Here is a 27,766-nt window from a genome sequence, read left to right as displayed (position 1 = left end):
AGGACCTTATTATGACGAGTTACAGAACAGGTTCGAGTATCAGTGTATTTCGTCAATTTTTCACAGAGTTATGCCCTTTTTGGACTTCACACCTGTATCACACCTGTAGGCGACATGTGTGGCAAAGCAATTCTCCCTCTTGTTTTACACGGCTCCTTTCATATACCATCTCGAGGCACTGCATGACGTCATCGCCGGCCACCGAATGGTGCCCCGTGAGGACGCGCGCTGAAAGGCAATACTCAGTTTTCACTCCGGTTGTTTTCTTGTTTGTTTTCTTTCTTGTTTGTTTGTTTGTCCGGGCGATATGTCAGCAATCATTTGAGCTGAGAAACTGAAATTTCGGCATAATAGTGAGCACGTGCTTTGGCAAAAAAAAAAAATTGTTTTTTGATTAATCAATTAATTAATTCATTCATTAGTTATTATCGATTTATTTATCACTTGTTTATTTTCTTTCTCATCTGGGTAATATCTCAGGCACCTTTTGAGCTAGGAAGCTGATATTCAGACACGACAATGACCAGTAGCTGGGCGGCTTAGCTAAAAAATTCGGATCGATTGTGCCTTTTCCCTTAAAAGCATGAAACTTGGCACATGGCTAGAATACCCGAAAAGAAAGATTTTTAGTCCAGGGGGCATCCCCAATTTCACCCCATATGGCGGCCATCTTGAAATCCAAGATGGCCGTCATACAAGACCTATTTTGATGAATATCTCCATAATTAGAACAGATATCAAAATGGTTGAAGTGCCTACATTTTTAGGGTCTAGGAATCCAATGGCAACATAAAATCCAATGGCAACATATTGGAACACCCACAGTTCCAATACTGGAGTCTCACGATGGCATTGGAGAACAGCATCCTGACCTTTGTGCGCTCATTAAGGGAGGCTGACTTTGAAATGTACTTAGATGCTTTATGGGAGCTTCTTCCGTGGTTCTTTGCTCTTGACCATACGCACTATGCAAGATGGGTCACAGTCCATTTGCGTGATATGATGGACTTGCACAAGACACACCCTAAAGTTCTGGATAATTTCCGAACTGGCATGTTCACGGTACAAAAGACCCAACGCAAATTTTCTTCAATTGCTACAGATCATGCACATGAACAGAACAATGCACGTATCAAGGGAGATGGAGGAGCTGTGGGTCTGCTGGACAATGCCCATGCTCTGCAAAGATGGATGGTTGCAGGTCCAGAGGTCTCATGGGGGATTGATGAGTTTGAGACTGCACAGGAGCAACATGAAAGCAAAGCGCCATCACTGCATCATGATCAGAATAAAAGCACCCAGATGACCTTTGACAAACATGTCAGATCACTTGTATCAGTTATTGAGGAGCTAGGTAATCCATTTCTTGAAGAAACCGCTGACCTTTTGGTCCTTGACACAAAGGATATAGCAAGTGCATCAGTCGTACAAAGTGTGAAAGACGTGCAGAAAGTGGGAAAGGAGGCTCTGGAGTCATTTGTGCAAGAGAGGCTGATTGAACGCTCAAAGCCTTTGAATGATGTCGTCCCGCGCAAAAAGTTACCTCTGTTTGGCAGCTCATCAGTAACAGACCAGCTGACAGATAAACACAAGGTAGCCTCATTGAAGAGTGATGTTCAACTGTTTTCTCGCCTCTATATTGCCTGTCAAACCCGCGTGGGAAACCTGGATGAATTTTTCCGTCATGAAAATCAATCTTTCCCTCCATCTCTGTCCAAGGATGGGAAGCTTCGACCTGGTACAAAGAGCGACCTTTTGGACTGCTTAGAGGAACTTTCACCATCAAGCACACAGATGCCAGAGGTGACATGTGTCATACTTGACGGGGCAGTAATTGTTCAAAAGCTAAAGCCCGATGTTGGCACAGTCAAAACATTTGGTGAATATGCCGAAAAGGTCTTCATCCCATTTGTTTTCTCACAGTACAAATCTGCAACCCGACTTGATCTGGTGTGGGACCGTTACCTACCCGACAGCCTTAAGAGCATGACCCGTGAAAAGCGTGGCAAGGGGGTTCGCCGACGAGTAGATACCTCAGTTGCAATTCCTGGACAGTGGCAGAACTTTCTTCGAGTTGATGAAAACAAGCGTGAACTCTTCAGCTTCCTTTCCAATGAAACAATTAAATCATTTGAAGAACCAGCGCAAGGAGCTAGTTGTCACACTTGATACAGAGGTTCTTACTGCTCCACCACGCATTGATCTAGAATCACTCTCCCCGTGCACTCAGGAAGAGGCAGATGGTCGGATGTTCCTACATGCTGCTGATGCAACACAGAGAGGGCATAGTAAGGTCCTCATACAAACTGTGGACACAGATGTTGTCGTGCTTGCAGTTACAGCATCCCAGAAGCTTTCAGTGATGATATGGTTACAATTTGGGACAGGCAAGAACATGCGATTTATCTCTGCACATGATATAGCCACAGCTCTTGGCCCTGAGAAATCTAAAGCCCTCCCCATGTTTCATGCACTAACAGGGTGTGACACTTCTTCAGCGTTTAATGGGCGTGGAAAGGTAACTGCATGGAATGTGTGGGAATCATTCCCTGAGCTCACAGAGGTACTAGCAGAAATTTGCCACCAGAGCACAGAGATAACTGAAACCTGCATGAACGTCATTGAGAGATTTGTTATTCTGTTGTATGATCGCACAAGTACTGCTACTGACATTAACATTGTACGAAAGAAACTGTTTGCAAAGAAGGGCAGACATGTGGAATCAATTCCACCAACACATGATGCCCCTGTGCAGCACGTAAAGCGGGCAGTACACCAAGGCGCACTATGCTGGGGACAAGCATTGCATGCTAAGCCTGATCTACCAAGCCCCACTGAATGGGGTTGGCAAAAAACGTCTGCTGGCCAGTTCAAACCAATATGGACAACACTTCCAGAGGCTGCAAAGATCTGCAATGAACTTGTTAAGTGTGGGTGCAAAAAAGGATGTACTGGTCGTTGCCGGTGTAAGAAAGCTGCACTTCCCTGTACTTCTCTCTGCGCATGTGATGGAGAATGCAGCAAAGACTAGAAAACCACAAGATGGCACAGTTACAGTCTGCGATGTCATAGACACTTTTAATCACTGAAGAATGCCAACCTGTTAAGAGTATTTATATGCATTCCCAGTATGCATGATACTATGCAAAATTAATATTTTCATATGACTGCTTAATATTTTATGTTACCATTGGATTCCTAGACCCTAAAAATGTAGGTGTAGGCACTGCAACCATTTAGATAGCTGTTCTAATTATGGAGATATTCATCAAAACAGGTCTGTTATGGCGGCCATCTTGGATTTCAAGATGGCTGCCATATACTATTGAATATTTTATGTTGCCATTGGATTCCTAGACCCTAAAAATGTAGGTATAGGCACTTCAACCATTTTGATATCTGTTCTAATTATGGAGATATTCATCAAAACAGGTCTTGTATGATGGCCATCCTGAATTTCAAGATGGCCGCCATATGGGGTGAAATTGGAGATGCCCCCTGGACTAAAAATCTTTATTTTGGGGTATTCTAGCCATGTGCCAAGTTTCATGCTTTTAAGGGAAAAGGCACAATTCATCAGTTAAGCAGCCCCTACAGGTGAGATTTGGCTGTGAAGGATATTTTTGATTTATTGATTAATCAATTAATCGATTATTTATTTATTGATTAATCAATGAATCAATTAATTATTTGTTTTTTGATTAATTAACTATTTCATTAATTTTCAAAAAGTTACAGCTTCGGATGAAACACTGGTGGTTGAGGTATGCTGTTCTCCAATTGATTAAGAAATTAGTTTAAGATTATTATTGATTTATTTATTTAATTATGCAATTAATCAATCAATTATTGTACATCTCTCCCTCCTAATACCGTGTCTATGTGCTGAAGGATGTGTTATTTATTTACTTGGCATGGCGCCGGTGTACTTTGAATGTATCTGTGCTTGTTTGTTTTTCTTTTTCTCTTCTTTCAAGTCCATGGAAGCAAAGATCCAATGCCAGATTGAGGAGTTGAGCCAAAGAGAAAACACTACCATGAAACTTCAAAAGGAAAAGAAAAGTCTTGAAGAAGCTCATGAAGTGAGAGAATATTCCATCCCCCTCGTCGCACACACTACGTACATGCCTTGTTATAGTCTCATTGTTGTGTACAATGTCTCCGTTTTTTCATTTGACGTCTCATTTATCCAGATTGTTATGGACGATCTGCAAATTGAACAAGACAAAGCCAATGGTTTACATCGTAACAACAACAAGCTACAAACCAAGATCAGTGAGGTACATGATTTGTTCCTTCTTCTTCGTCATGTGTTGTCAGGGCTGCTTTGTCTACGTCACGTCACATCTCCTGAATGTTGTTCTTCTCCAGGTGGAAGATTTTCTTGATCAAGAGAAAAAAGTGCGGATGGAGGTGGAGAAAGCCAAACGGAAGTTGGAGTCTGACCTCAAGACGACACTTGAAAGCCTTGCTGAAGCGGAGCATCTGAAGACAGAAGGAAATGAGATTATCAAAAAGTGAGATTTGATCTTTCTTTTTTTTACTGTTTTAAAGATTTCTGAATGAGATGATTTTTTACAGATTTCTGAATGAGATGATTTTTTTACACATTTATGAATGAGATGATTTTTTTACATATTTCTGATTGAGATGATTTTTTACAGATTTCTGAATGAGAGATGATTTTTTACAAATTTCTGAATGAGATGATTTTTTTTACAGATTTCTGTATGAGATGATTTTTTTTACATATTTCTGATTGAGATGATTTTTTTACAGATTTCTAAATGAGAGATGATTTTTTACAAATTTATGAATGAGATGATTTTTTTACAGATTTATGAATGAGATGATTTTTTTACAGATTTCTGAATGAAATGATTTTTTACAGATTTCTGAAAGATTATTTTTTACAGATTTCTGAATGATTATTTGTTTTACAGATTTCTGAATAAGCTGATTTTTTTTACAGATTTCTGAATGATTTCTTTACAGATTTCCGAATGATGATTTCTTTACAGATTTCTGAATGAGATGATTTTTTTTACAGATTTCTGAATCAGATGATTTTTTTCCAGATTTCTGAATGAGATGTGTTTTTACAGATTTCTCAAAGAGATGAGTGAATTTTGGGACCATACAATGTCAACATTAAAATTCTTCGCAAAATGTTTACTGTAGCATGTCAACAGGTGTTCCAGACAGGTAAAAAATCAGACTATTTTGTATGATGGAGATTATGTCTTACTATGGCAGGAAAGAGTACGAGATCAATGCACTGACGATGCGCTTTGATCAGGAGCAAAGTCTTGTGATGAATCTGCAACGGAAAATCAAAGAGCTGCAGGTATGAAAAATTCTGCATAACTGTTGAAATGAAACAAAAGTCGAACTTTTTAAACCAAGACGGTGGTCAGGGGTTTTCGACGGTCCACACGGTCTCCACGTTTTTCAAAGTTAAGTCTGTTCACAATTGTATTTTGTCGAAACTGTATTTATCTTTCGGTGTGTGAAGTTATAGTGTGCACCTTGGAAGTTTCTCGGTGTTTATCTTTCATATATTAATCGTTTGTTTGCCGCGTCGCGAGCAAGGCCTTGCAGCCTCAGGCTTCCCCCGTCGAAGGTTGTTCCTTCCTTTGCTGTTTTGCTAGCTTTTTTGATTTCCCCTTCTCCACCAAGCTTCACCAAACATCTACTATTTGTCTAACGTTGTAACCCCCACCCCCCCCCCAACCCCCCCAAAAACAAACAAAAAAACAAACAAAAAAAAAACTGTTATTTCCCTTTCTCCTCGTGTGCTTTTGCCTCTGCCTACATGCGCTGTCTCGCCCCGCCCCCATTTTCCCCTTGCCTTCCATCTTTTGCCCTGTTCAAGTGACTCGTGGTCATCGCTCTAGGCTTCCTCTCCCCATTGGTATTTTTGTGAATATAAGATTGTTATTCACAGTTCTGTTTAAATATGTTTCAACTATCCCCTTCAGTGTTTTATTCAGTGGTTTATTACAACACGCTGTTTTTCTTCTTATTTAAAAGGCTCCTTTCAATTTCCTCTTCAACTCATTCCATTTCAAAAAAATATTCAATCTCTTATGATTCCAAATCACTCCATGCTCGAAATTCTCATTCATTCCATCCCTCCTCCATCGTTCTTAAACGAATCGCTAACTTGAAAATCACAACAAACCCAATTTGTTTTATATGTTCATCTTTCATTAATCATCCACTTTCTAAACTCCCCCCTTGCCCCTCCCCTTCAAATCTCCCCCCCAACCATCCCTCCCAAATTCTCCCTCCTCCCACCTCCTTCTCAAAGCTGCCTCCTCCCCACTTCCTCTCCCTCCTATGTCATACCCCCACCTCCCCCAACCTTCTACTTTCCTCTGCCCCCCCCTCAAACAAACTCTCACTGTGCCTCATTCCATCACCATCAAACCTTTCGTCCTCCTCATCCTTCCCTTTCTTGTAACTCCTCTGTAATCTCTGACACACTATCAACTGCTCTTCCTACATCCCCCTCTCACCCTTCATCTGACCCTACCCTTCCCCTCCCCTGTCCTGCACCCGATGCTCCCCCTCTCTCCTCACTAACTGTATGGACCTCAAACATCCGGGGCCTTCGCTCAAACCTGATTGATCTCTCCATTCAGGTTGCTTCTGAAAATCCAGACTTGATCTGCTTAACAGAAACTTTCCTCCTTCAAGATGTCTCTGATTCCTTAATATCTCTTCCTGGTTACTCCCTCCTCCGGTACGATAGACCTGATCCTCGTCCTGGTGGTGGGGTGGCTATCTTTATCAAAAACTCTCTTCCTCACTCTCCCTGCACTGCCCTCTCTCCACCCCACCCACAGGAGTACCTCTGGCTACGGCTTCCTCTCTGCTCCCACCTTTTGTTCATATGTGTTCTGTACCGTCCTCCAAACAGTGATGACTCCATTTACATTTCTCTGTCGGACAACATGGACCAACTTCTATCAACTCATCCAAACTCTCTCTTCCTCATATGTGGCGACTTCAACTGTCATCATGCCAGCTGGCTGGGTGTGGGTTCATCTCTCACCAGCCATGGCACCTCAGCAAAGGACTTCTGCGACTCATTGGGACTGACACAATCTGTCAATTTCCCGACCCGGATCTCAGTCAATGGAGTATCTTCTCTTCTGGAGTTGGTTATGACTAACTTCCCTGCAAATGTCTGCTGCTCTTCTTCTGCTCCAATCGGTTCTTCTGATCATGTGCTTGTTAAAGTGGACATCTCACTGGCCATTCTCAGAGAGCCTCCTCAGCGCAGACGAGTCTGGCATTTCACTCAGGCCGACTGGCACGGTCTGCAAGCAGCCATCAATCAACTGGACTGGTCTCCCATCTCTAATGCCTCTGACATCAATTTTTCCTGGGACTTCTTCCAAAGCAAACTGCTCTCTCTCATGCACAGATTTATCCCATCTCGTCTTCAGTTGTCTTACCCTTCCTCCCGTCCATGGTACACTGAATCTTGTGGTGAGGCAGTTGCCCTGAAACAACTTGCCTTTGCGTCTTGGAAGGCAAATCCAACTGAAGGCAATGTCAGTTCCTTCCACCAAGCTCGAAACAAGTGTGTTTCTACCCTCAGGAGTGCCAGGAAGCACTATCTCTCCACACTCAAGATTGAACTCTCAAACCTGTCTCCTTCCTCCAAATCCTGGTGGCATCTGGTCAAATCCGTTCCTGGTGCTTGTTCCCCCTCCATCCCCTCCCTTACCTCAAATGGCTACACAGTTGACACCGCACGTGACAAAGCCGAATGCCTCAACTCTGTGTTTGCCTCAAAATCTTGTGTCCCAAACCCATCTCTCTCTGTTCCCACCTTTCCCAGTCGAACCCAACTGCTCCTGGACTCTGTGTCCTTCTCTCCTGACAAGGTGGAGAAGTTTTTATCAAACCTCGACTCTGATTCTGCAACTGGACCAGATGGCATCAGCCCTTGGGTTCTAAAATCCTGCTCTGCCGCTCTATCTCACCCTCTCTCTGTTCTTTTCACCCTCTCTTTTGCTCAAGGTCATCTGCCAGCATCTTGGAAATCAGCAAACATTACCGCTTTGCACAAAAAGGTGCAAAAACAGATCCTTGCAACTACAGACCAATCAGCCTGCTCCCAATTATCAGCAAAGTCATGGAATCCATCATTGCTTCAGATATCAAATCCTTCCTCTTCTCCAATGGCTTGATCTCTGATCATCAATTTGGATTCAGACCAGGTCATTCTACTCTGGACATGTTGCTTCTGCTGTCTCAACAATGGATGGAGGTCCTCAATGCCAAACAGGAAATCAGAGCTGTCTCACTTGACATATCACGTGCCTTCGATACGGTCTGGCACCCAGCTCTGCTCACCAAACTCACCTCCTATGGTATTCAGGGAAATCTCCACTCATGGCTTGCGGATTTCCTCTCTGGTCATAGGCAACGTGTGGCCCTGAATGGATTTCTCTCATCTTCCCTGCCTGTTCTGGCTGGAGTTCCCCAAGGCAGTGTTCTGGGCCCTGTGCTATTTCTGGTCTTCATCAATGACCTCTCCGACTCTCTGGAAAATCCTCTCTATCTCTTTGCTGATGACTCCACTATCTGCCGCTCCAATCCTCATCCCTCAGATCGGCAGTCTGCAGCCTCCTCACTCTCTGCAGACCTGGACAAAATCACAGAATGGTCAAACAAGTGGAACATGTCTTTCAATCCTGACAAATGTCACACTCTTACAATGTCTCTCCGAAAGGACCGACTGGACAACCCTCCCATCTAATTTCTCAACAAGCCTCTCCAAGATGTTCTGTCGCTCAAGCTTTTGGGTCTCACTATCTGCCATGATCTTTCTTGGGAAAACCACATTTCCAAGCTGGCCTCCAAAGCCAGTCGCCGACTGGGCATCCTCCGTTGTGCGAAATCCTTCCTTGGCACACCTGAGCTCCTCACCACATACAAGGCTTTCATCCGCAGCTCTATGGAATACTGTTCCCCCCTCTGGGCTGGTGCTCCTGCCTCACACCTTGCTCGGCTTCACGCTGTTGAGGCCAAAGCTTTCAGAATCATTGGAATCTCCTGCGATGTAGTCAACTCCGAGGGCCTTTCACTCACTCACCGCAGGCAGGTTGGTGGTCTTTCTGTCTTCTACCGACTCCTCTCCGGCCTTGCTCCCCCAGCTCTCTCTGTGCTCTGTCCCCCCAATATTCCTTCAGGTCGCACAAGATCTGACTGCAACCCTCTTATGGTTAAACTGCCAAATTCTAGGCTCTCTGCTCACCTTCACTCTTTCATTCCCCTTTTCTCCCGCCTCTGGAACAAACTCCCCCACTCTCTTCAATCCCACTCCTCCCTCCAGGTCTTTAAAACAGCTGTTCACCACCATCTCTTATCTTCCCCCATCGAAAACCTTGATCTTTTCTACCCCCGGTAATTCACCCCAGAGTCCTTGCAGTGTTCATATGTTTTATTCCTCTCCCACCTCCCCCCAAGTCCTCCCGATGTCCCTGCTCTCAAATGTTGTGTTTGTGTCCTTCCCCCTCTCTCCCCATCTTGTCTGCCACTCCCCTTGTTTTTTGTGTTTTGTGTGTCGGTTTGTCTTTTTGTGTGATTAATGTTAGCTCTTTCACGAGCCTCGATCTTGTATACAAAAAAAAAAAAAAAAAAAAGACTTGCGAGATCTGATTGTTGTCAAATTTGTTTGTCTCCTTGTGTTTAAAATAAATAAATCGACCCTGAAGCAGCAAACAGACCTGCATGTAACTTCTGTTGAGGCAGCCTCATTTGATCAGAGATTGGCTATGAAGCGCACGTGACGTCACCTAGGCGTTTCCACGAATCGTTGACGAGACATGGTGCCTACACGTGATATTACTTTGAAATTCACTGAAATTGCATTTGCTGATCATTGGTTGCTTCTGAAGGAAATGGCGATTGTGTGGCTCACCTAAGAACTTGGAAAATACCCATGCGGTTGACTTGGCACGGCTAACTTTTGCACGTATCAGGTTGCTTACCTAGCAATGGATATAATTCCATTGACCTCAAAGAGTGGTGCACCATTTGTCTAACAAAAATGAAATAAAGAAAATAATTGCTTCTAAATAGCCAGCGGCACTGCTTCTCAACAAAAAGAAAATGCAGACAACATTATGCATGAACCTGGAAACTCAGGAAAAAATTGCTGGAGGAAAGCAGTTAGCGCACCGGTAAGAACATTCATCATATAAAAAGAACATTCTTCACCATTATGTTCCCAGAACAGCTCGGTTATGTCGAAGCATTTCCAGTGGGTGAGAACCGCCTTTTGGATAGATGGTCACTCTGTCACATGGTGCTGTGGCTTGGGGCACAAATTTGAATTTGGCCAGGGTACCGGCACACAATGAGATATCACCTGCCACAAAACCTTCAAGGCCACTCGAGGTGGGGCCTACCCAAAGGAAAGTATCGATATTAGACAGAAAGGAGGAATCTAAAATTGAAGTAGGTTGGGATATCAGGGAAAGTAGGATGCAGGTAAACTGCTCCAGAGTGATGCCGCGTGGGGGGAAAAAGACAAGAATACCTCATGGTCTTACTCCTTGGGACAGATACAGTGTATGGATGGGAAGAAACTGCCAAACGTGTAGAGCGACTGAAAGTATGCTCAGGTGGAACAACCTGTGATAGACCCTCAGAGGCCAGAGCACATTCCGTGGTAATATATGTAGAAAAGGCTCAAGGACGCAACAGATCGGCGGACTGAGAGAGGTTCCAGGTATGTTGCCAACTCCTGTCTCACCAGAATGGCAGCACGTCGCTGGATTCTGTCAATAAGAGATAGGTGACAGGCCGGAGCACCAGCCAAAATATGGCAATGATACTCCATGACCGGATGTATAAAGTGGCCTTGTATAGGTAGAGCATATAGCATCTGAGAAAGGTATCGCTGATAGGTGACAGGTCGGAGCACCAGGCCAATATGGCAATGATACTCCATGACATGATGTACATAATGGACTTGTGTAGATGGAGCATAGCAGCTTGACAAAGGTGTCGCCGAGCACAAAATAAGCAGCCAAGGTGCTGGGAGGCTCTTTTAGCGATACCAGAGATGTACTTTTCCCAGCTGAGGTTTGAGCTGATGTCCAATCCGAGCAGATGGATAACAGGGAGTCCCTGCAAAGGTGAAGAATCCATATCGACAGGGTCGGAAAACAAGGTGATCTTGAACGAGACACAGATACTCCATGATATTTTTTTAGTCTTTAGGTTGTGGTCTTATTTTAGTTGAAATTACCAAACAAGTCTTTTTCCCAGTTGATCACACTCTCAAGATCCTGATTGAGAGTGGTGCTGGCATGGTCATGGGTAGGACGAGACAAGGTTACTGGGTAGGTAGTACACAGTGTTGAGTCTTCTGCGTAAATGATTAACTGTGAAAGAATCCAATCCGACAGATCATTGATGTTAGATCAGATCAGAGTTGTCCCTCTCCAAGGCAGATTGCCGCTCAAGGCTTATAAGTACCAGGTTCCCGGGTTTTACATCAGAGTTGTCCCTCTCCAAGGCAGATTGCCGATCAAGGCTTATAAGTACCAGCTTCCCGGGTTTAAGTACCAGCTTCCCGGGTTTAAGTACCAGCTTCCCGGGTTTTATATCAGAGTTGTCCCTCTCCAAAGCAGATTGCTGATCAAGGCTTATAAGTACCAGCTTCCCGGGTTTAAGTACCAGCTTCCCGGGTTTAAGTACCAGCTTCCCGGGTTTTACATCAGAGTTGTCCCTCTCCAAGGCAGATTGCCGCTCAAGGCTTATAAGTACCAGGTTCCCGGGTTTTACATCAGAGTTGTCCCTCTCCAAGGCAGATTGCCGATCAAGGCTTATAAGTACCAGCTTCCCGGGTTTAAGTACCAGCTTCCCGGGTTTAAGTACCAGCTTCCCGGGTTTTATATCAGAGTTGTCCCTCTCCAAAGCAGATTGCTGATCAAGGCTTATAAGTACCAGCTTCCCGGGGTTACATCAGAATTGTCCCTCTCCAAGACAGATTGCCGATCAAGGCTTATAAGTACCAGCTTCCCGGGTTTAAGTACCAGCTTCCCGGGTTTAAGTACCAGCTTCCCGGGTTTAAGTACCAGCTTCCCGGGTTTTATATCAGAGTTGTCCCTCTCCAAAGCAGATTGCCGATCAAGGCTTATAAGTACCAGCTTCCCGGGTTTAAGTACCAGCTTCCCGGGTTTTATATCAGAGTTGTCCCTCTCCAAAGCAGATTGCCGATCAAGGCTTATAAGTACCAGCCTCCTGGGTTTTACATCAGAGTTGTCCCTCTCCAAAGCAGATTGCCGATCAAGGCCTATGAGTACCAGCTACCTGGGTTTTACATGAGCTTCACCTGATGAGTTTCTGATGGCTGATGAGCTTCACCCGTTTTAAGGCCTACTCTTTTTGGAGGGTGCCGTGGAATGTTTAACGTCCACGAGGGAATTATTGGTGGACAGAACGCCGGGCATAACGCTCCATCTGTAGGATGGCACACTCAGAGATGGAATGCCCTGCCTGAAAAGCACCATGGTGACGGGTTGTAGTCGGGTTGGGTACACTTGTGCATCTCTTGCATAGTTCAAACAAAACAGTTGATACGAGAGAGTTTATCTGTAACCAGTTTTGGGGAAAATGACCAGAAAGTTTTCTTGCAACTGCAAACACTATTTGCAAGATTACGCTCAAACACTTCCTGTTCACCAAGGGATTCCTCTGAAGGTTAGTAACTTACCGTTTTAAAAATTTTTTTAAGCATGTCGTTGATTAATAAATTATTGGGCCAGGTGAAATCGACATTTTCATCCCACTATTGCGATGTAAAGATAGAGGAAGTCATTTGATGATGTTGAGATCCAGGAATTCTTGTTTTTTGAGAATGTTCATTCATGTTATTACGTGATCATAATCATTACTCCTGTACGCTCATACAGACTCACCAGGATGACATGGAAGAAGAACTGGAGACAGAGCGAGCAAGTCGGTCCAGGGTCTGTATCAAACAACTTGCAATTTTGCACAAACCTATTAAAAATCCCCATTGAATATTCGAGCTGTTTTAATATTGAAAATGACGTTTTCTGAAGAATAAGAAAATTATGTGAACAGCTCTATTAAATAGCAGGACACAGCGGAGGAAATGATGCGTGATGATAGATGACCAGGATGAGATGTTAGAACCTCTTTTTTTTAATCAGGCCTTGCTTTTTTAATATGGCAAGACTTGTATCAAGGTTAGTTGAATTACGGTGAGTGAATTCTCTCAACTTGAGTCGTTCATGACATTTTTCATGCATCTGCAGGCCGAGAAACAACGGCTAGACTTGGCCCGAGAACTTGAGGACGTGTCCCAGAGGCTAGAAGAGGCCGGTGGAGTTACAGCGGCTCAGGTGCTTCAAGAAACTGACCAATGATCTGATGCTTTGTTTTACATCTTCAACTCTTCTGGTTGTCCTGGTGCCGCCCAGTAATGGACATTTGTCTGACGTTCAGGTGGAGCAGAATAAAAAACGCGAGACCGAGGTTTTGAGACTGCGCCGGGAATTGGAGGAAGCCACGATGCAAGCGGAAGCAGCGAGCGCGGCGATGCGTAAACGTGCCAACGAGTCGGTCGGACAGATGACGGAGCAGGTCGATTCGCTCACACGCATCAAGCAGAAGCTGGAGAAAGACAAGCAGACCATGAAATCAGAAATAGAAGATCTAACCAACAGCTATGAAAGTGCACAAAAAAGCAAGGTAGGTGCGCGTGTTGTGCTTGGTGAGCCCGCATCCCTCAAATATGCATTCCTGTAATAGCGATGACGCTGAACATTATGAACAGGATTGGTAAATGGTAGAAAATCACATGCAAATAGAGGCCTACAAATAGAAAAAGTAAAGAGGGTAAAATAAGAAGAAGAGAACAAATTATTGTGTGAAAAGAGGAGAAAGAAAACCAGTGACAACGGCTTCAGATATGCGTGGTGAATAGAGATGTTGGTGCAAACGTTGAGGTGTTTGGTAACGACGGCCTGCTGAGATGCAAGTCAGCTAGAAATATTGGGTGCCTAGTTTAACAGAAATGGATTTCCAAATTCACAGAAAACTAAAATGCTGGCATGAAGATGGCGCCGAGGAATACACCGTGCAGATGTACCACTTAATTCCAGGGGTAAACACCAAAGATGGTCCCACATGATCTGGGTGTTAACATCTGCACAAATGTTGGGAAATAAAAGCACCAAGTCACCTGAGCCAAGGTCTTCATGTCTTCTGAAACCGGCTCGAACGCGGGTTGTAGAAGCACGAGCGGTTGGTACTTAAGAAGACAGGCCGCAATGTTGTGCGGCAGAAGGTGACCCGAAACTGCAAAAAATGCCATTGTTTTGTTGCTGGAGAGTAGAGACGGGTAGAAAAACATGTGCCAAAGTCGTCGCTGCAAATGGAAAGAGATGTTCCCTCCGAGGTCTAAACGAGAGAATGGTCGACCCGAACGACCACCACCTCCATCATGTCAAAGTGGGAAAAAATGCTCCAGTGCAGGGACGTCAACATCTTCTTCACAAATGTTGGAATGTTTCACCCTTTATCCACATGCATCAACATCTTCTTCACAGATGTTGGAATGTTTCACCCTTTTTCCACATGCATGATGTCGTTTCTGTGCACTGTACAATTAAGCCTCTTGTTCCAGGAATCTTCTGCCTACATTACATTAGTCTGCAAAATGAATCGGTTTGTGCGGATGGCGTCACAGTGTTCCGCATTTATATTTGGACCATGTACTCGTTTTCACACTGTCATGGTATGCCCTCTGATCCTCACAGCCCTCTGACTGCGTGCGATGTTGTGGTTTCCTTGCTCCAATAGCCCTCTGACAGCGTGCGATGTTGTGGTTGCTTTACTCCGACAGCCCTTTGACCATGCGATGTTGTGGTTACCTTGCTCCGATAGCCCTCTGACCATGCGATGTCGTGGTTGCCTTGCTCCGATAACCCTCTGACTGCGTGCGATGTTGTGGTTGCCTTGCTCTGATAGCCCTCTGACTGCGTGCGATGCTGTGGTTGCCTTGCTCCGATAGCCCTCTGACTGCGTGCGATGTTGTGGTTGCTTTACTCCGACAGCCCTTTGACCATGCGATGTTGTGGTTACCTTGCTCCGATAGCCCTCTGACCATGCGATGTCGTGGTTGCCTTGCTCCGATAGCCCTCTGACTGCGTGCAATGTTGTGGTTGCCTTGCTCCCATAGCCCTCTGACTGCGTGCGATGTTGTGGTTGCCTTGCTCTGATAGCCCTCTGACTGCGTGCGATGCTGTGGTTGCCTTGTTCCGATAGCCCTTTGACAGTGCGATGTTGTGGTTGCCTTGCTCCGATAGCCCTTTTACTGCTTGCGATGTTGTGGTTGCCTTGCTCCGATAGCCCTCTGACTGCATGCGATGCTGTGGCTGCCTTGCTCAGATAGCCCTCTGAATGCGTGCGATGTTGTGGTTGCCTTTCTCTGATAGCCGTCTGACTGCGTGCGATGCTGTGGTTGCCTTGTTCCGATAGCCCTTTGACAGTGCGATGTTTTGGTTGCCTTGCTCCGATAGCCCTTTTACTGCTTGCGATGTTGTGGTTGCCTTGTTCCGATAGCCCTTGACAGTGCGATGTTGTGGTTGCCTTCCTCCGATAGCCCTTTTACTGCTTGCGATGTTGTGGTCGCCTTGCTCCGATAGCCCTCTGACTGTCTGCAATGTTGTGGTTGCCTTGCTCAGATAGCCCTCTGACTGTGTGCGATGTTGTGGTTGCCTTGCTGCCATAGCCCTCTGACTGCGTGCGATGTCGCACACAATGTTGTGGTTGCTCCGATGTTGTGGTTGCCTTGCTCTCATAGCCCTCTGACTGCGTGCGATGTTGTGGTTGCCTTGCTCTGATAGCCCTCTGACTGCATGTGATGTTGTGGTTGCCTTTCTCCGATAGCCCTCTGCCTGCGTGCGAAGTTGTGCTTGCCTTACTCCGATAGCCCTCTGACTGTGTGCGATGTTGTGGTTTCCTTGCTCCGACAGCCCTCTGACTGCGTACGATGTTGTGCTTGCCTTGTTCCAATAGCCCTCTGACTGCGTGCGATGTTGTGGTTTCCTTGCTCTGATAGCCCTCTGACTGCGTGCGATGTTGTGGTTGCCTTGCTCCGATAGCCCTCTGACTGCGTGCGATGTTGTGGTTGCTTTACTCCGACAGCCCTTTGACCATGCGATGTTGTGGTTGCCTTGCTCCGATAGCCCTCTGACTGCGTGCGATGTTGTGGTTGCCTTGCTCCCATAGCCCTTTGACCGTATGATGTTGTGGTTGCCTTGCTCTGATAGCCCTCTGACTGCGTGCGATGTTGTGGTTGCCTTGCTCCGATAGCCCTCTGACTGCGTGCGATGTTGTGGTTGCTTTACTCCGACAGCCCTTTGACCATGCGATGTTGTGGTTGCCTTGCTCCGATAGCCCTCTGACTGCGTGCGATGTTGTGGTTGCCTTGCTCCCATAGCCCTTTGACCGTATGATGTTGTGGTTGCCTTGCTCTGATAGCCCCCTGACTGCGTGCGATGTTGTGGTTGCCATTCTCCGATAGCCCATTGACTGTGTGCGATGTTGTGGTTGCCTTGCTCCGATAGCCCTTTTACTGTGTGCGATGATGTGGTTGCCTTGCTCCGATAGCCCTCTGACTGTGTGCGATGTTGTGGTTGCCTTGCTCAGATAGCCCTTTGACTGTGTGCGATGTTGTCGTTTCCTTGCTCCGATAGCCCACTGACTGCGTGCGATGTTGAGGATGCCTTGCTCCGATAGCCCTTTGACTGTGTGCGATGTTGTGGTTGCCTTGCTCAGATAGCCCTTTGACTGTGTGCGATATTGTCGTTTCCTTGCTCCGATAGCCCTCTGACTGTGTGCGATGTTGTGGTTGCCTTGCTCAGATAGCCCTTTGACTGCATGGGATGTTGTGGTTTCCTTGCTCCGATAGCCCTCTGACTGTGTGCGATGTTGTGCTTGCCTTGCTCAGATAGCCCTTTGACTGCATGGGATGTTGTGGTTTCCTTGCTCCGATAGCCCTCTGACTGTGTGCGATGTTGAGGTTGCCTTGCTCCGATAGCCCTCTGAATACGTGCGATGTCGTGGTTGGCTTGCTCCAATAGCCCTCTGACCGCATGTGATGTCGTCGTTGCCTTGCTCCAATAGCCCTCTGACTGTGTGCGATGTTGTGCTTGCATTGCTCCAATAGCCCTCTGGCTGCGTGCGATGTTGTGCTTACCTTGCTCCGATAGCCCTCTGACTGCGTGCGATGTGGTGCTTGCCTTACTCCGATATCCCTCTGACTGCGTGCGATGTTGTGCTTGCCTTGCTCCGATAGCCCTCGGACTGCGTGCGATGTTGTGCTTGCCTTACTCTGATAGCCCTCTGACTGCGTGCGATGTTGTGCTTGCCTTACTCTGATAGCCCTCTGACTGCGTGCGATGTCGTGCTTGCCTTACTCTGATAGCCCTCTGACTGCGTGCGATGTCGTGCTTGCCTTACTCTGATAGCCCTCTGACTGCGTGCGATGTTGTGCTTGCCTTACTCTGATAGCCCTCTGACTGCGTGCGATGTCGTGCTTGCCTTACTCTGATAGCCCTCTGACTGCGTGCGATGTCGTGCTTGCCTTACTCTGATAGCCCTCGGACTGCGTGCGATGTTGTGCTTGCCTTACTCTGATAGCCCTCTGACTGCGTGCGATGTCGTGCTTGCCTTACTCTGATAGCCCTCTGAATACGTGCGATGTCGTGGTTGCCTTGCTCCAATAGCCCTCTGACCGCATGTGATGTCGTCGTTGCCTTGCTCCAATAGCCCTCTGACGGTATGTGATGTCGTGGTTGCCTTGCTCCAATAGCCCTCTGACTGCGTGCGATGTTGTGCTTGCATTGCTCCAATAGCCCTCTGGCTGCGTGCGATGTTGTGCTTACCTTGCTCCGATAGCCCTCTGACTGCGTGCGATGTGGTGCTTGCCTTACTCCGATAGCCCTCTGACTGCGTGCGATGTTGTGCTTGCCTTACTCCGATAGCACTCTGACTGCGTGCGATGTTGTGCTTGCCTTGCTCCGATAGCCCTCGGACTGCGTGCGATGTTGTGCTTGCCTTACTCTGATAGCCCTCTGACTGCGTGCGATGTTGTGCTTGCCTTACTCCGATAGCACTCTGACTGCGTGCGATGTTGTGCTTGCCTTGCTCCGATAGCCCTCTGACTGCGTGCGATGTTGTGCTTACCTTGCTCCGATAGCCCTCTGACTGCGTGCGATGTGGTGCTTGCCTTACTCCGATAGCACTCTGACTGCGTGCGATGTTGTGCTTGCCTTGCTCCGATAGCCCTCGGACTGCGTGCGATGTTGTGCTTGCCTTACTCTGATAGCCCTCTGACGGCGTGCCATGTTGTGCTTGCAGTCGACATCCGAGCTGCAGGCTAAGAGGCTGGAGGAGCAGCTGTCGGAGGCAAACTCTCAGCTGGACAGCATGCAGAAAACCATCTTGGACTCTAACACCGTGAAGGCCAAGTTTCAGGGTAATTGAAATTTAAATAACAATGGAAATCACTCGGGGGCGATTCTGATTTGAGATGCACACGGAAAGATATCAGGAGAAAACCTTCTCATGATAAATGTGACATTGATGGAACTAAACCTTTTATTGTCCATTTGACTTCTTATTCTTCTTCCTCTTATTGGAATCAGCGGAGAACACCGAGACAGCTCGGAGGCTGGAAGAGGCAGAAAGCAAAATTTCTCAGATGGCCAGAAGCAAAACATTGACATTGTCACAAATGGAAGAATTGAGGGGACAGCTGGAAGAGGAGTCCAAGGTAATGTTTAAAATTTCCGGTCAGTGAGTGGCCGCGTTTCATCCCTCATCGTTGCTACATGCTCTTGTCATTTGTCGGCCGAATACATTTGCACAATGTTGTTTTTTCCCCAGTGAGTTTAGTTCACTCATCGAGAAAGTTGTATAATAGGAAGAAGGTTCTGGCAGGTCATGATCCCTGTGGATGCAGACACGAACAACTGTGACGCTGAGCTTGGCGAACGCAAAGCACGACTCTGACCTGCTGAAGGAGCAGCTGGAAGAGGAGCAGGAAGCGAAGGCAGAGATGCATCGCAGCATTGCAGCACTCAACGCAGAGCTGACGCAGTGGCGCGGGAAGTACGAGACGGACGCCTTGCATCGACTCGACGAACTTGAGGACACCAAGTAGGTCAACATTGTCATACGTGTAGGTCAACATTGTCATACGTGTCAGTCAACATCGTCATACGTGTAGGTCAACATTGTCATACGTGTAGGTCAACATTGTCATACGTGTAGGTCAACATTGTCATACGTGTAGGTCAACACTGTCATACGTGTAGGTCAACATTGTCATATGTGTAGGTCAACATTGTCATACGTGTCGGTCAACATTGTCATACGTGTAGGTCAACATTGTCATACGTGTAGGTCAACATTGTCATATGTGTAGGTCAACATTGGCATACGTGTAGGTCAACATTGTCATACGTGCAGGTCAACATTATCATACGTGTAGGTCAACATTGTCATACGTGCACATGAGATATCATTCAGTGGTTCTCCGGAAGCAACTTGTACACACAGCTCTAACGATGCCGGGACGAGGGGGTACGGCTGAAGGTAGCACTACGATACGGATATGGATTTGAAGCTTCTGGAGCGTGGTTATAGTCTCAGGATAACTACTGTCTCAAGATAACTAAGCTTATGGAACATGGTTAGAATCTCAGGATAACTACAGTCTCAGGATTAATTTGCTTCTGGAACGCGGTTATAGTCTCAGGATAACTAAGCTTCTGGAACGAGGTTATAGTCTCAGGTTAACTAAGCTTCTGGAACATGGTTATAGTCTCAGGTTAACTAAGCTTCTGGAACATGGTTATAGTCTCAGGATAACTAAGCTTCTGGAACATGGTTATAGTCTCAGGTTAACTAAGCTTCTGGAACATGGTTATAGTCTCAGGTTAACTAAGCTTCTGGAACATGGTTATAGTCTCAGGATAACTAAGCTTCTGGAACATGGTTATAGTCTCAGGTTAACTAAGCTTCTGGAACATGGTTATAGTCTCAGGTTAACTAAGCTTCTGGAACATGGTTATAGTCTCAGGTTAACTAAGCTTCTGGAACATGGTTATAGTCTCAGGATAACTAAGCTTCTGGAACATGGTTATAGTCTCAGGATAACTAAGCTTCTGGAAAATGGTTATAGTCTCAGGTTAACTAAGCTTCTGGAACATGGTTATAGTCTCAGGATAACTAAGCTTCTGGAACATGGTTATAGTCTCAGGTTAACTAAGCTTCTGGAACATGGTTATAGTCTCAGGATAACTAAGCTTCTGGAACATGGTGTTGGAGAATAAATATTCATATTGACCATATTGTTAATATAACTACCGAATGTGATCTGGTGTAAAAATGCTCTGTGGTGCAGTTTGATAAAACTGTGAATCCTCTTGAATTATTTAGCTTCTGTTAAAGAGCTAACAGGTGGTCCAGAGAGAGAGAGTTAATTTAAGGAAACAGAATGTGTAATGCACTGGGACTGCCATCTGTGTCTATCAATTTAGCCTGTGTTCCATAGATGGAACACAGGCTGCAAATTCCCCCTCAGCAGGTCAGAGCATTTGACCTCTTGAACAGAAATTGGTTATAGTCTCAGGTTAAATAAGCTTCTGGAACATGGTTATAGTCTCAGGTTAAATAAGCTTCTGGAACATGGTTATAGTCTCAGGATAACTACTGTCTCAAGATAACTAAGCTTCTAGAACATGGTTATAGTCTCAGGATAACTACAGTCTCAGGATTAATTTGCTTCTGGAACACGGTTATAGTCTCAGGATAACTAAGCTTCTGGAACGAGGTTATAGTCTCAGGTTAACTAAGCTTCTGGAACATGGTTAAAGTCTCAGGATAACTAAGCTTCTGGAACATGGTTATAGTCTCAGGTTAAATAAGCTTCTGGAACATGGTTATAGTCTCAGGATAACTACTGTCTCAAGATAACTAAGCTTCTGGAACATGGTTATAGTCTCAGGATAACTACAGTCTCAGGATTAATTTGCTTCTGGAACGCGGTTATAGTCTCAGGATAACTAAGCTTCTGGAACGAGGTTATAGTCTCAGGTTAACTAAGCTTCTGGAACATGGTTATAGTCTCAGGTTAACTAAGCTTCTGGAACATGGTTATAGTCTCAGGATAACTAAGCTTCTGGAACATGGTTATAGTCTCAGGTTAACTAAGCTTCTGGAACATGGTTATAGTCTCAGGATAACTAAGCTTCTGGAACATGGTTATAGTCTCAGGTTAACTAAGCTTCTGGAACATGGTTATAGTCTCAGGATAACTAAGCTTCTGGAACATGGTTATAGTCTCAGGTTAACTAAGCTTCTGGAACATGGTTATAGTCTCAGGTTAACTAAGCTTCTGGAACATGGTTATAGTCTCAGGTTAACTAAGCTTCTGGAACATGGTTATAGTCTCAGGATAACTAAGCTTCTGGAACATTGTTATAGTCTCAGGATAACTAAGCTTCTGGAAAATGGTTATAGTCTCAGGTTAACTAAGCTTCTGGAACATGGTTATAGTCTCAGGATAACTAAGCTTCTGGAACATGGTTATAGTCTCAGGTTAACTAAGCTTCTGGAACATGGTTATAGTCTCAGGATAACTAAGCTTCTGGAACATGGTTATAGTCTCAGGTTAAATAAGCTTCTGGAACATGGTTATAGTCTCAGGATAACTAAGCTTCTGGAACATGGTTATAGTCTCAGGATAACTACAGTCTCAGGATTAATTTGCTTCTGGAACGCGGTTATAGTCTCAGGATAACTAAGCTTCTGGAACGAGGTTATAGTCTCAGGTTAACTAAGCTTCTGGAACATGGTTATAGTCTCAGGTCAACTAAGCTTCTGGAACATGGTTATAGTCTCAGGATAACTAAGCTTCTGGAACATGGTTATAGTCTCAGGTTAACTAATCTTCTGGAACATGGTTATAGTCTCAGGATAACTAAGCTTCTGGAACATGGTTATAGTCTCAGGTTAACTAAGCTTCTGGAACATGGTTATAGTCTCAGGATAACTAAGCTTCTGGAACATGGTTATAGTCTCAGGTTAACTAAGCTTCTGGAACATGGTTATCGTCTCAGGTTAACAAAGCTTCTGGAACATGGTTATAGTCTCAGGATAACTAAGCTTCTGGAACATGGTTATAGTCTCAGGTTAACTAAGCTTCTGGAACATGGTTATAGTCTCAGGATAACTAAGCTTCTGGAACATGGTTATAGTCTCAGGTTAACTAAGCTTCTGGAACATGGTTATAGTCTCAGGATAACTAAGCTTCTGGAACATGGTTATAGTCTCAGGTTAACTAAGCTTCTGGAACATGGTTATAGTCTCAGGTTAACTAAGCTTCTGGAACATGGTTATAGTCTCAGGTTAACTAAGCTTCTGGAACATGGTTATAGTCTCAGGATAACTAAGCTTCTGGAACATGGTTATAGTCTCAAGATAACTAAGCTTCTGGAAAATGGTTATAGTCTCAGGTTAACTAAGCTTCTGGAACATGGTTATAGTCTCAGGATAACTAATCTTCTGGAACATGGTTATAGTCTCAGGTTAACTAAGCTTCTGGAACATGGTTATAGTCTCAGGATAACTAAGCTTCTGGAACATGGTTATAGTCTCAGGTTAAATAAGCTTCTGGAACATGGTTATAGTCTCAGGATAACTACTGTCTCAAGATAACTAAGCTTCTGGAACATGGTTATAGTCTCAGGATAACTACAGTCTCAGGATTAATTTGCTTCTGGAACACGGTTATAGTCTCAGGTTAACTAAGCTTCTGGAACATGGTTATAGTCTCAGGATAACTAAGCTTCTGGAACATGGTTATAGTCTCAGGATAACTAAGCTTCTGGAACATGGTTATAGTCTCAGGTTAACTAAGCTTCTGGAACATGGTTATAGTCTCAGGATAACTAAGCTTCTTGAACATGGTTATAGTCTCAGGTTAACTAAGCTTCTGGAACATGGTTATAGTCTCAGGATAACTAAGCTTCTGGAACATGGTTATAGTCTCAGGTTAACTAAGCTTCTGGAACATGGTTATAGTCTCAGGTTAACTAAGCTTCTGGAACATGGTTATAGTCTCAGGATAACTAATCCTGAGACGATTCGCCTGGCCTACATGTGATGCTAGTACGCACTGGATGGTTGACTCTTAAATGGTCCAAGTTATGGTAACTCAAATGCTCCCTATGAAAACACTGCTTTTCCCACACTCCTCTCTCCCTCCAAATGACGGGGAAAAACCAATCAGCAGGAAATGTTTTATTTTAGTCACAGTGATGATGCTAACGATGTGTAGCTCGGCCTATGAAGGATCATTTTGGTGTTTTCCACTAGGCGAAAGCTGGCCCACAAACTGCAGGAGTCGGAGGAAGCTGTGGAGGTCTCGCATGCCCGTTGCGCCAGCCTTGAAAAATTAAAGCAGAAGCTACAACAAGAGGCCGAGGACCTCACACTGGACCTGGAGAAGGTGAAAAACATTCCTTTTGAATCCTCTTGTTTTGTCAACTCACTGTGACTGATCTTACGAGGAATGTGGCGGTTTGGGGGGATGCAATTATGGACCTTAGGGGGAGTGTGGGGGTTTGGGGGGGGGGGGATGAAATTATGGACCTTAGGGGGAGTGTTGGGGGTTGGGGGGATGAAATTATGGACCTTAGGGGGAGTGTATGGGTTGGGGGGGGGGGGATGAAATTATGGACCTGAGGGGGAGTGTGGGGGTTCGGGGCGATGAAATTATGGACCTTAGGGGGAGTATGGGGGTTTGGGAGGATGACATTATGGACCTTAAGGGGAGTGTGGGGGTTTGGGGGGATGACATTATGGACCTTAGGGGGAGTGTAGGGGTTTGGGGGGGGATGAAATTATGGACCTTAGTGGGAGTGTGGAGTTTGGGGGGATGAAATTATGGACCTTAGGGGGAGTGTTGGGGGTTAGGGGGATACATTTATGGACCTTAGGGGGTGTGTGGGGGTTTCGGGGGATGAAATTATGGACCTTAGGGGGAGTGTGGGGGTTGGGGGATGAATATATGGATCTTAGGGGGAGTGTGGGGGTTTGGGGGATGATATTATGTACCTTAGGGGGAGTGTTGGGGGTTGGGGGGATGGAATTATGGACCTTAGGGGGAGTGTGGGGAGTGTGGGGGTTGGGCGGGGATGAAATTATGGATCTTAGGGGGAGTGTGGGGGTTTGGTGGATGATATTATGGATCTTAGGGGGAGTGTGGGGGTTGGGGGGATGAATTTATGGACCTTAGGGGGAGTGTGGGGGTTTGGGGGATGAAATTATGGACCTTGGGGGAGTGTGGGGGTTTGGGGGGATGAAATTATGGACCTTAGTGGGAGTGTGGGGGTTTGGGGGATTACATTATGGAATTTAGGGGGAGTGTGGGGGTTTGGGGGATGAAATTATGGACCTTAGGGGGAGTGTGGGGGTTTGGGGGGATGCAATTATGGACCTTAGGTGGAGTGAGGGGGTTTGGGGGGATGACATTTTGGACCTTATGGGGAGTATGGGGGTTTGGGAGGATGAAATTATGGATCTTAGGGGGAGTGAGGGGGTTTGGGGGGTGAAATTATGGATCTTAGGGGGAGTGAGGGGGTTTGGGGGGATGAAATTATGGACCTTAGGGGAAGTGTGGGGGTTTTGGGGGATGAAATTATGGATCTTAGGGGAAGTGTGGGGGTTTGGGGAGATGAAATTATGGACCTTAGGGGAAGTGTGGGGGTTTGGTGGGGATGAAATTATGGCAAGGAACATTTGCTGAATGTCTGCTTTCAGTCACATTCAATGGCGGCCACGCTGGACAAGAAGCAGCGGGCCATGGACAAGCATTTAGCCGAGAGCAAGCAAAGCATTGCGGAGCTGCAGAGTGACCTGGAGACCGCACAGAAAGAAAACCGAGTGGCCAATGCCGAGCTCTTCCGGGCCAAGTCTGCACATGAGGAAGGACACGAGTTGATCGAGTCCTTACGCCGAGAGAACCGCACGTTGCAAGGTCAGAAACATTGTGCGCCATTCACATCTGAACACTTGCCTAATGATACTGTGACCTCAGGTGCAAATCCTGCACACTGTGTTGATTGGTTCACGGTAGATTAGGTTGGCAGATATGCACACTCACCTCTGAGATACCTAGCCTGGGATTTAATCCAGACTCGGCTATAAACCGCCATCTTGGTGTTTCGCATGCTCGGTGAGGCCTCCATTTGCGTGCCCTCTCTCAAATGGACGTTAAACCAGGTGTCCCATCTGCCGACATTGGTTTGTGGATCCCACGGTGTCCTTCGCAAAGAGTAGGCGAACCATCGTCGGCACCCTGAACAAATTACAAACCCCTGCTCTAACTTACATAGTCAAACGTCAGGCTTGGCCAGCCGGTTCGTGAAAGACTTGAGCCAATAACTTCCCAAGACCAACCCCACAAGAATGTGGGAGTAATTGTGCCCGTTAAATAAAGAAAGAAACAAGGAATATCGAAATGCTTATTATGAAGAATGGAAACATGTAAAAAAAGAATCAATTGCGTTTTTACAGATGAGTTGAATGACCTCGCGGGGCAACTTGGCGAAGGAGGCAAGAATGTGGGTGACCTCCTCAAAGCTAAGAGGAAGTTCGACGTTGAGAAGGCAGAGCTGCAGGCAGCTTTGGATGAAGCGGAGGCTTCTCTTGAGGTAACCCCCTGTGAGTTATTTATAAAAACCCAGCTGGCTCATTAATGGCCATCAGACAGGGGGTAATCTTGCTGCCACCTTCATTTTCAAATTGATGCCATCTTCATTCGAGCCGGGCCTAGCCAGCCGGGACGTGAAAGACTTGAACGCGAATTCCCATGCCGCCCAATCCCTGCCTAGAAGGATTTCTTTCCTCCAAAAAGAATGGAAAGAATTAATCTGACTCGTACAAGGATCTCGTCGTTGAATCCTGGTTTATTCGCACTCGGCATTTATCGGCACAAATACGTTTCGATCCATAAAGTCATGTATTTATGTGCATTGTATGAACTCTACCCTGAAAGCAGGCCTCAAAAAGCCTCCAGTGCAACGCTCTGATGTGCTAACCAAAGATCATGTCTGCAGACCGAGGAATCGAAGGTGATAAAAGTACACCTGGAGTTGACTCAGGTGAAGGCTGAGATAGAGCGTCGAGTACAGGAAAAGGAAGAAGAGTTTGACGGTGTTCGGTAAGTTTTTGGCCGAAGATTTGAGTTAAACCGTAAAGTTGCATTTAACATTACTCGTACACCCGCTGATTACGGGAGGGGCAGGAAGGGTCATTCCTCTTTGGGGTAGATAGATTACAGTCGATCTATGTGGTCGAGTCTCAAGAACATTGGGTGTGTGTTCATTTACCAAGTTTCTTGTGGAGAGATCGCCAAGTTGTTTAAGCATTTGAGCAAGCACTCCATTCAAAACCGTTAAGGAACGGCTGGCTTGGCAAGCACTAGCTAGCTGCTTGGTAAATGAGCACACCCCAGTCTTCCTCCCTTTCAGTTTCATGTTAAACAGCAGGAGCGAGTTTTAAAAGTTCGCTACGAAAAACGCCACGGTAGCGGCAGAAAGGGCCATGTTATTAAGCCAACATTTGTAGGGTATATAGAGTACAGTAGATCTTCGCTCAGTTCTGTAAGTAAACCTTACTTCACGGATGTCGGGATTCCTCCAAATTTCTTCATTTAGTGTTATAAAGAGCATTAGCGACTGTTTAAAAAGCTAAGCATACGTGTTTGTGGTTTATAATATTTTTACTTCCTGTAGAAGCTGTTGCTCCCACTGAAACGCCATTATAACTACTAGCAATGGTACCCACCCTACGGGCGGGGCTTCAATTGGGAGGCCCAAATTAAAAGGCAAAATATCAGAAATTGCAGGCTTTTTTTATTTTAAACGATTTATATAAACATCTGTTAAATCATATCACACGCAAATCATCAAAATCTAAACAGTATTTTTAGAATTTCAATTAAAAAAACCACATCACTGTTCATATCGGTAAATACTAGTACCCGACTGCAAAGCCTCAATGAGCCGGCGAAGCCAAAGCCTCTTGCCACTATTTTACCCATCACGATGGCATCAGTGGGTTAGGTAGTTGGTAGTAGGTAGGTGTAGTAGGTACCGTACCTGGTAAGACTTGGTAAAAGAGAAGAGCAGACAGTCCTCCCCAATACCTACATACAATAAATGTCACAAGAAGCTTAAGGAAGTAACTATACGATGTGCTAGCTTAGGGCCTATTTTGACACCATCAATCACACCATCCTCCTCACCCGACTTGAAACCACCTTTAACATTACCGGCACTGCCCTCTCTTGGATCAAATCATACCTCTCCGACAGACGCCAGTTCATCTCCATCTATAACTGCAAACCCCCCACTGCTCCCCTCCCCCAAGGTGTCCCCCAAGGTTCAGTTCTTGGCCCCCTCCTCTTCATCCTGTACCTGTCCCCCCTTGGTCACTTAATCCGCCGTCATGGTCTCCAATTCCACTGCTTCGCCGATGACATCCAGCTTTTCATCTCCACCAAGTCCATCTCCACCGCCACCCACTCTATCCTGACAAACTGTATCACTGAAATAAAATCCTGGCTTCAAATCAACTTCCTCAAACTAACTATGATAAATCTGAAATAATCATCATTGGCCCA

At 45.6% G+C, this 27,766-nt stretch overlaps 1 protein-coding gene across 6 annotated transcripts in view; it reads left to right on the top strand.

Annotated features, from left to right (window-relative positions):
- LOC137414072 (uncharacterized) overlaps positions 1–27,766 on the top strand; it is a 165,402-nt gene that overhangs the window by 94,317 nt on the left and 43,319 nt on the right. For all 6 annotated transcript variants that reach the window (XM_068099542.2, XM_078778525.1, XM_078778523.1 and 3 more), the window contains 14 exons: positions 3,978–4,082; positions 4,194–4,280; positions 4,372–4,517; positions 5,257–5,347; positions 12,948–13,004; positions 13,317–13,403; positions 13,507–13,752; positions 18,430–18,547; positions 18,717–18,844; positions 19,034–19,230; positions 23,455–23,587; positions 24,901–25,117; positions 25,657–25,793; positions 26,199–26,302. In XM_068099542.2, coding sequence (XP_067955643.2) covers positions 3,978–4,082; positions 4,194–4,280; positions 4,372–4,517; positions 5,257–5,347; positions 12,948–13,004; positions 13,317–13,403; positions 13,507–13,752; positions 18,430–18,547; positions 18,717–18,844; positions 19,034–19,230; positions 23,455–23,587; positions 24,901–25,117; positions 25,657–25,793; positions 26,199–26,302 — 1,853 coding nt within the window. The remainder of the gene's footprint in view (positions 1–3,977; positions 4,083–4,193; positions 4,281–4,371; positions 4,518–5,256; positions 5,348–12,947; positions 13,005–13,316; positions 13,404–13,506; positions 13,753–18,429; positions 18,548–18,716; positions 18,845–19,033; positions 19,231–23,454; positions 23,588–24,900; positions 25,118–25,656; positions 25,794–26,198; positions 26,303–27,766) is intronic.

The sequence above is a fragment of the Myxine glutinosa genome, chromosome 5 (genome assembly GCF_964187855.1).
Source record: "Myxine glutinosa chromosome 5, kmMyxGlut1.1, whole genome shotgun sequence".
In the NCBI taxonomy this organism is placed as follows: domain Eukaryota; kingdom Metazoa; phylum Chordata; class Myxini; order Myxiniformes; family Myxinidae; genus Myxine; species Myxine glutinosa.
Note: the sequence above shows the minus strand (reverse complement) of the source record. Positions and strands in the feature narration are given on the sequence as shown.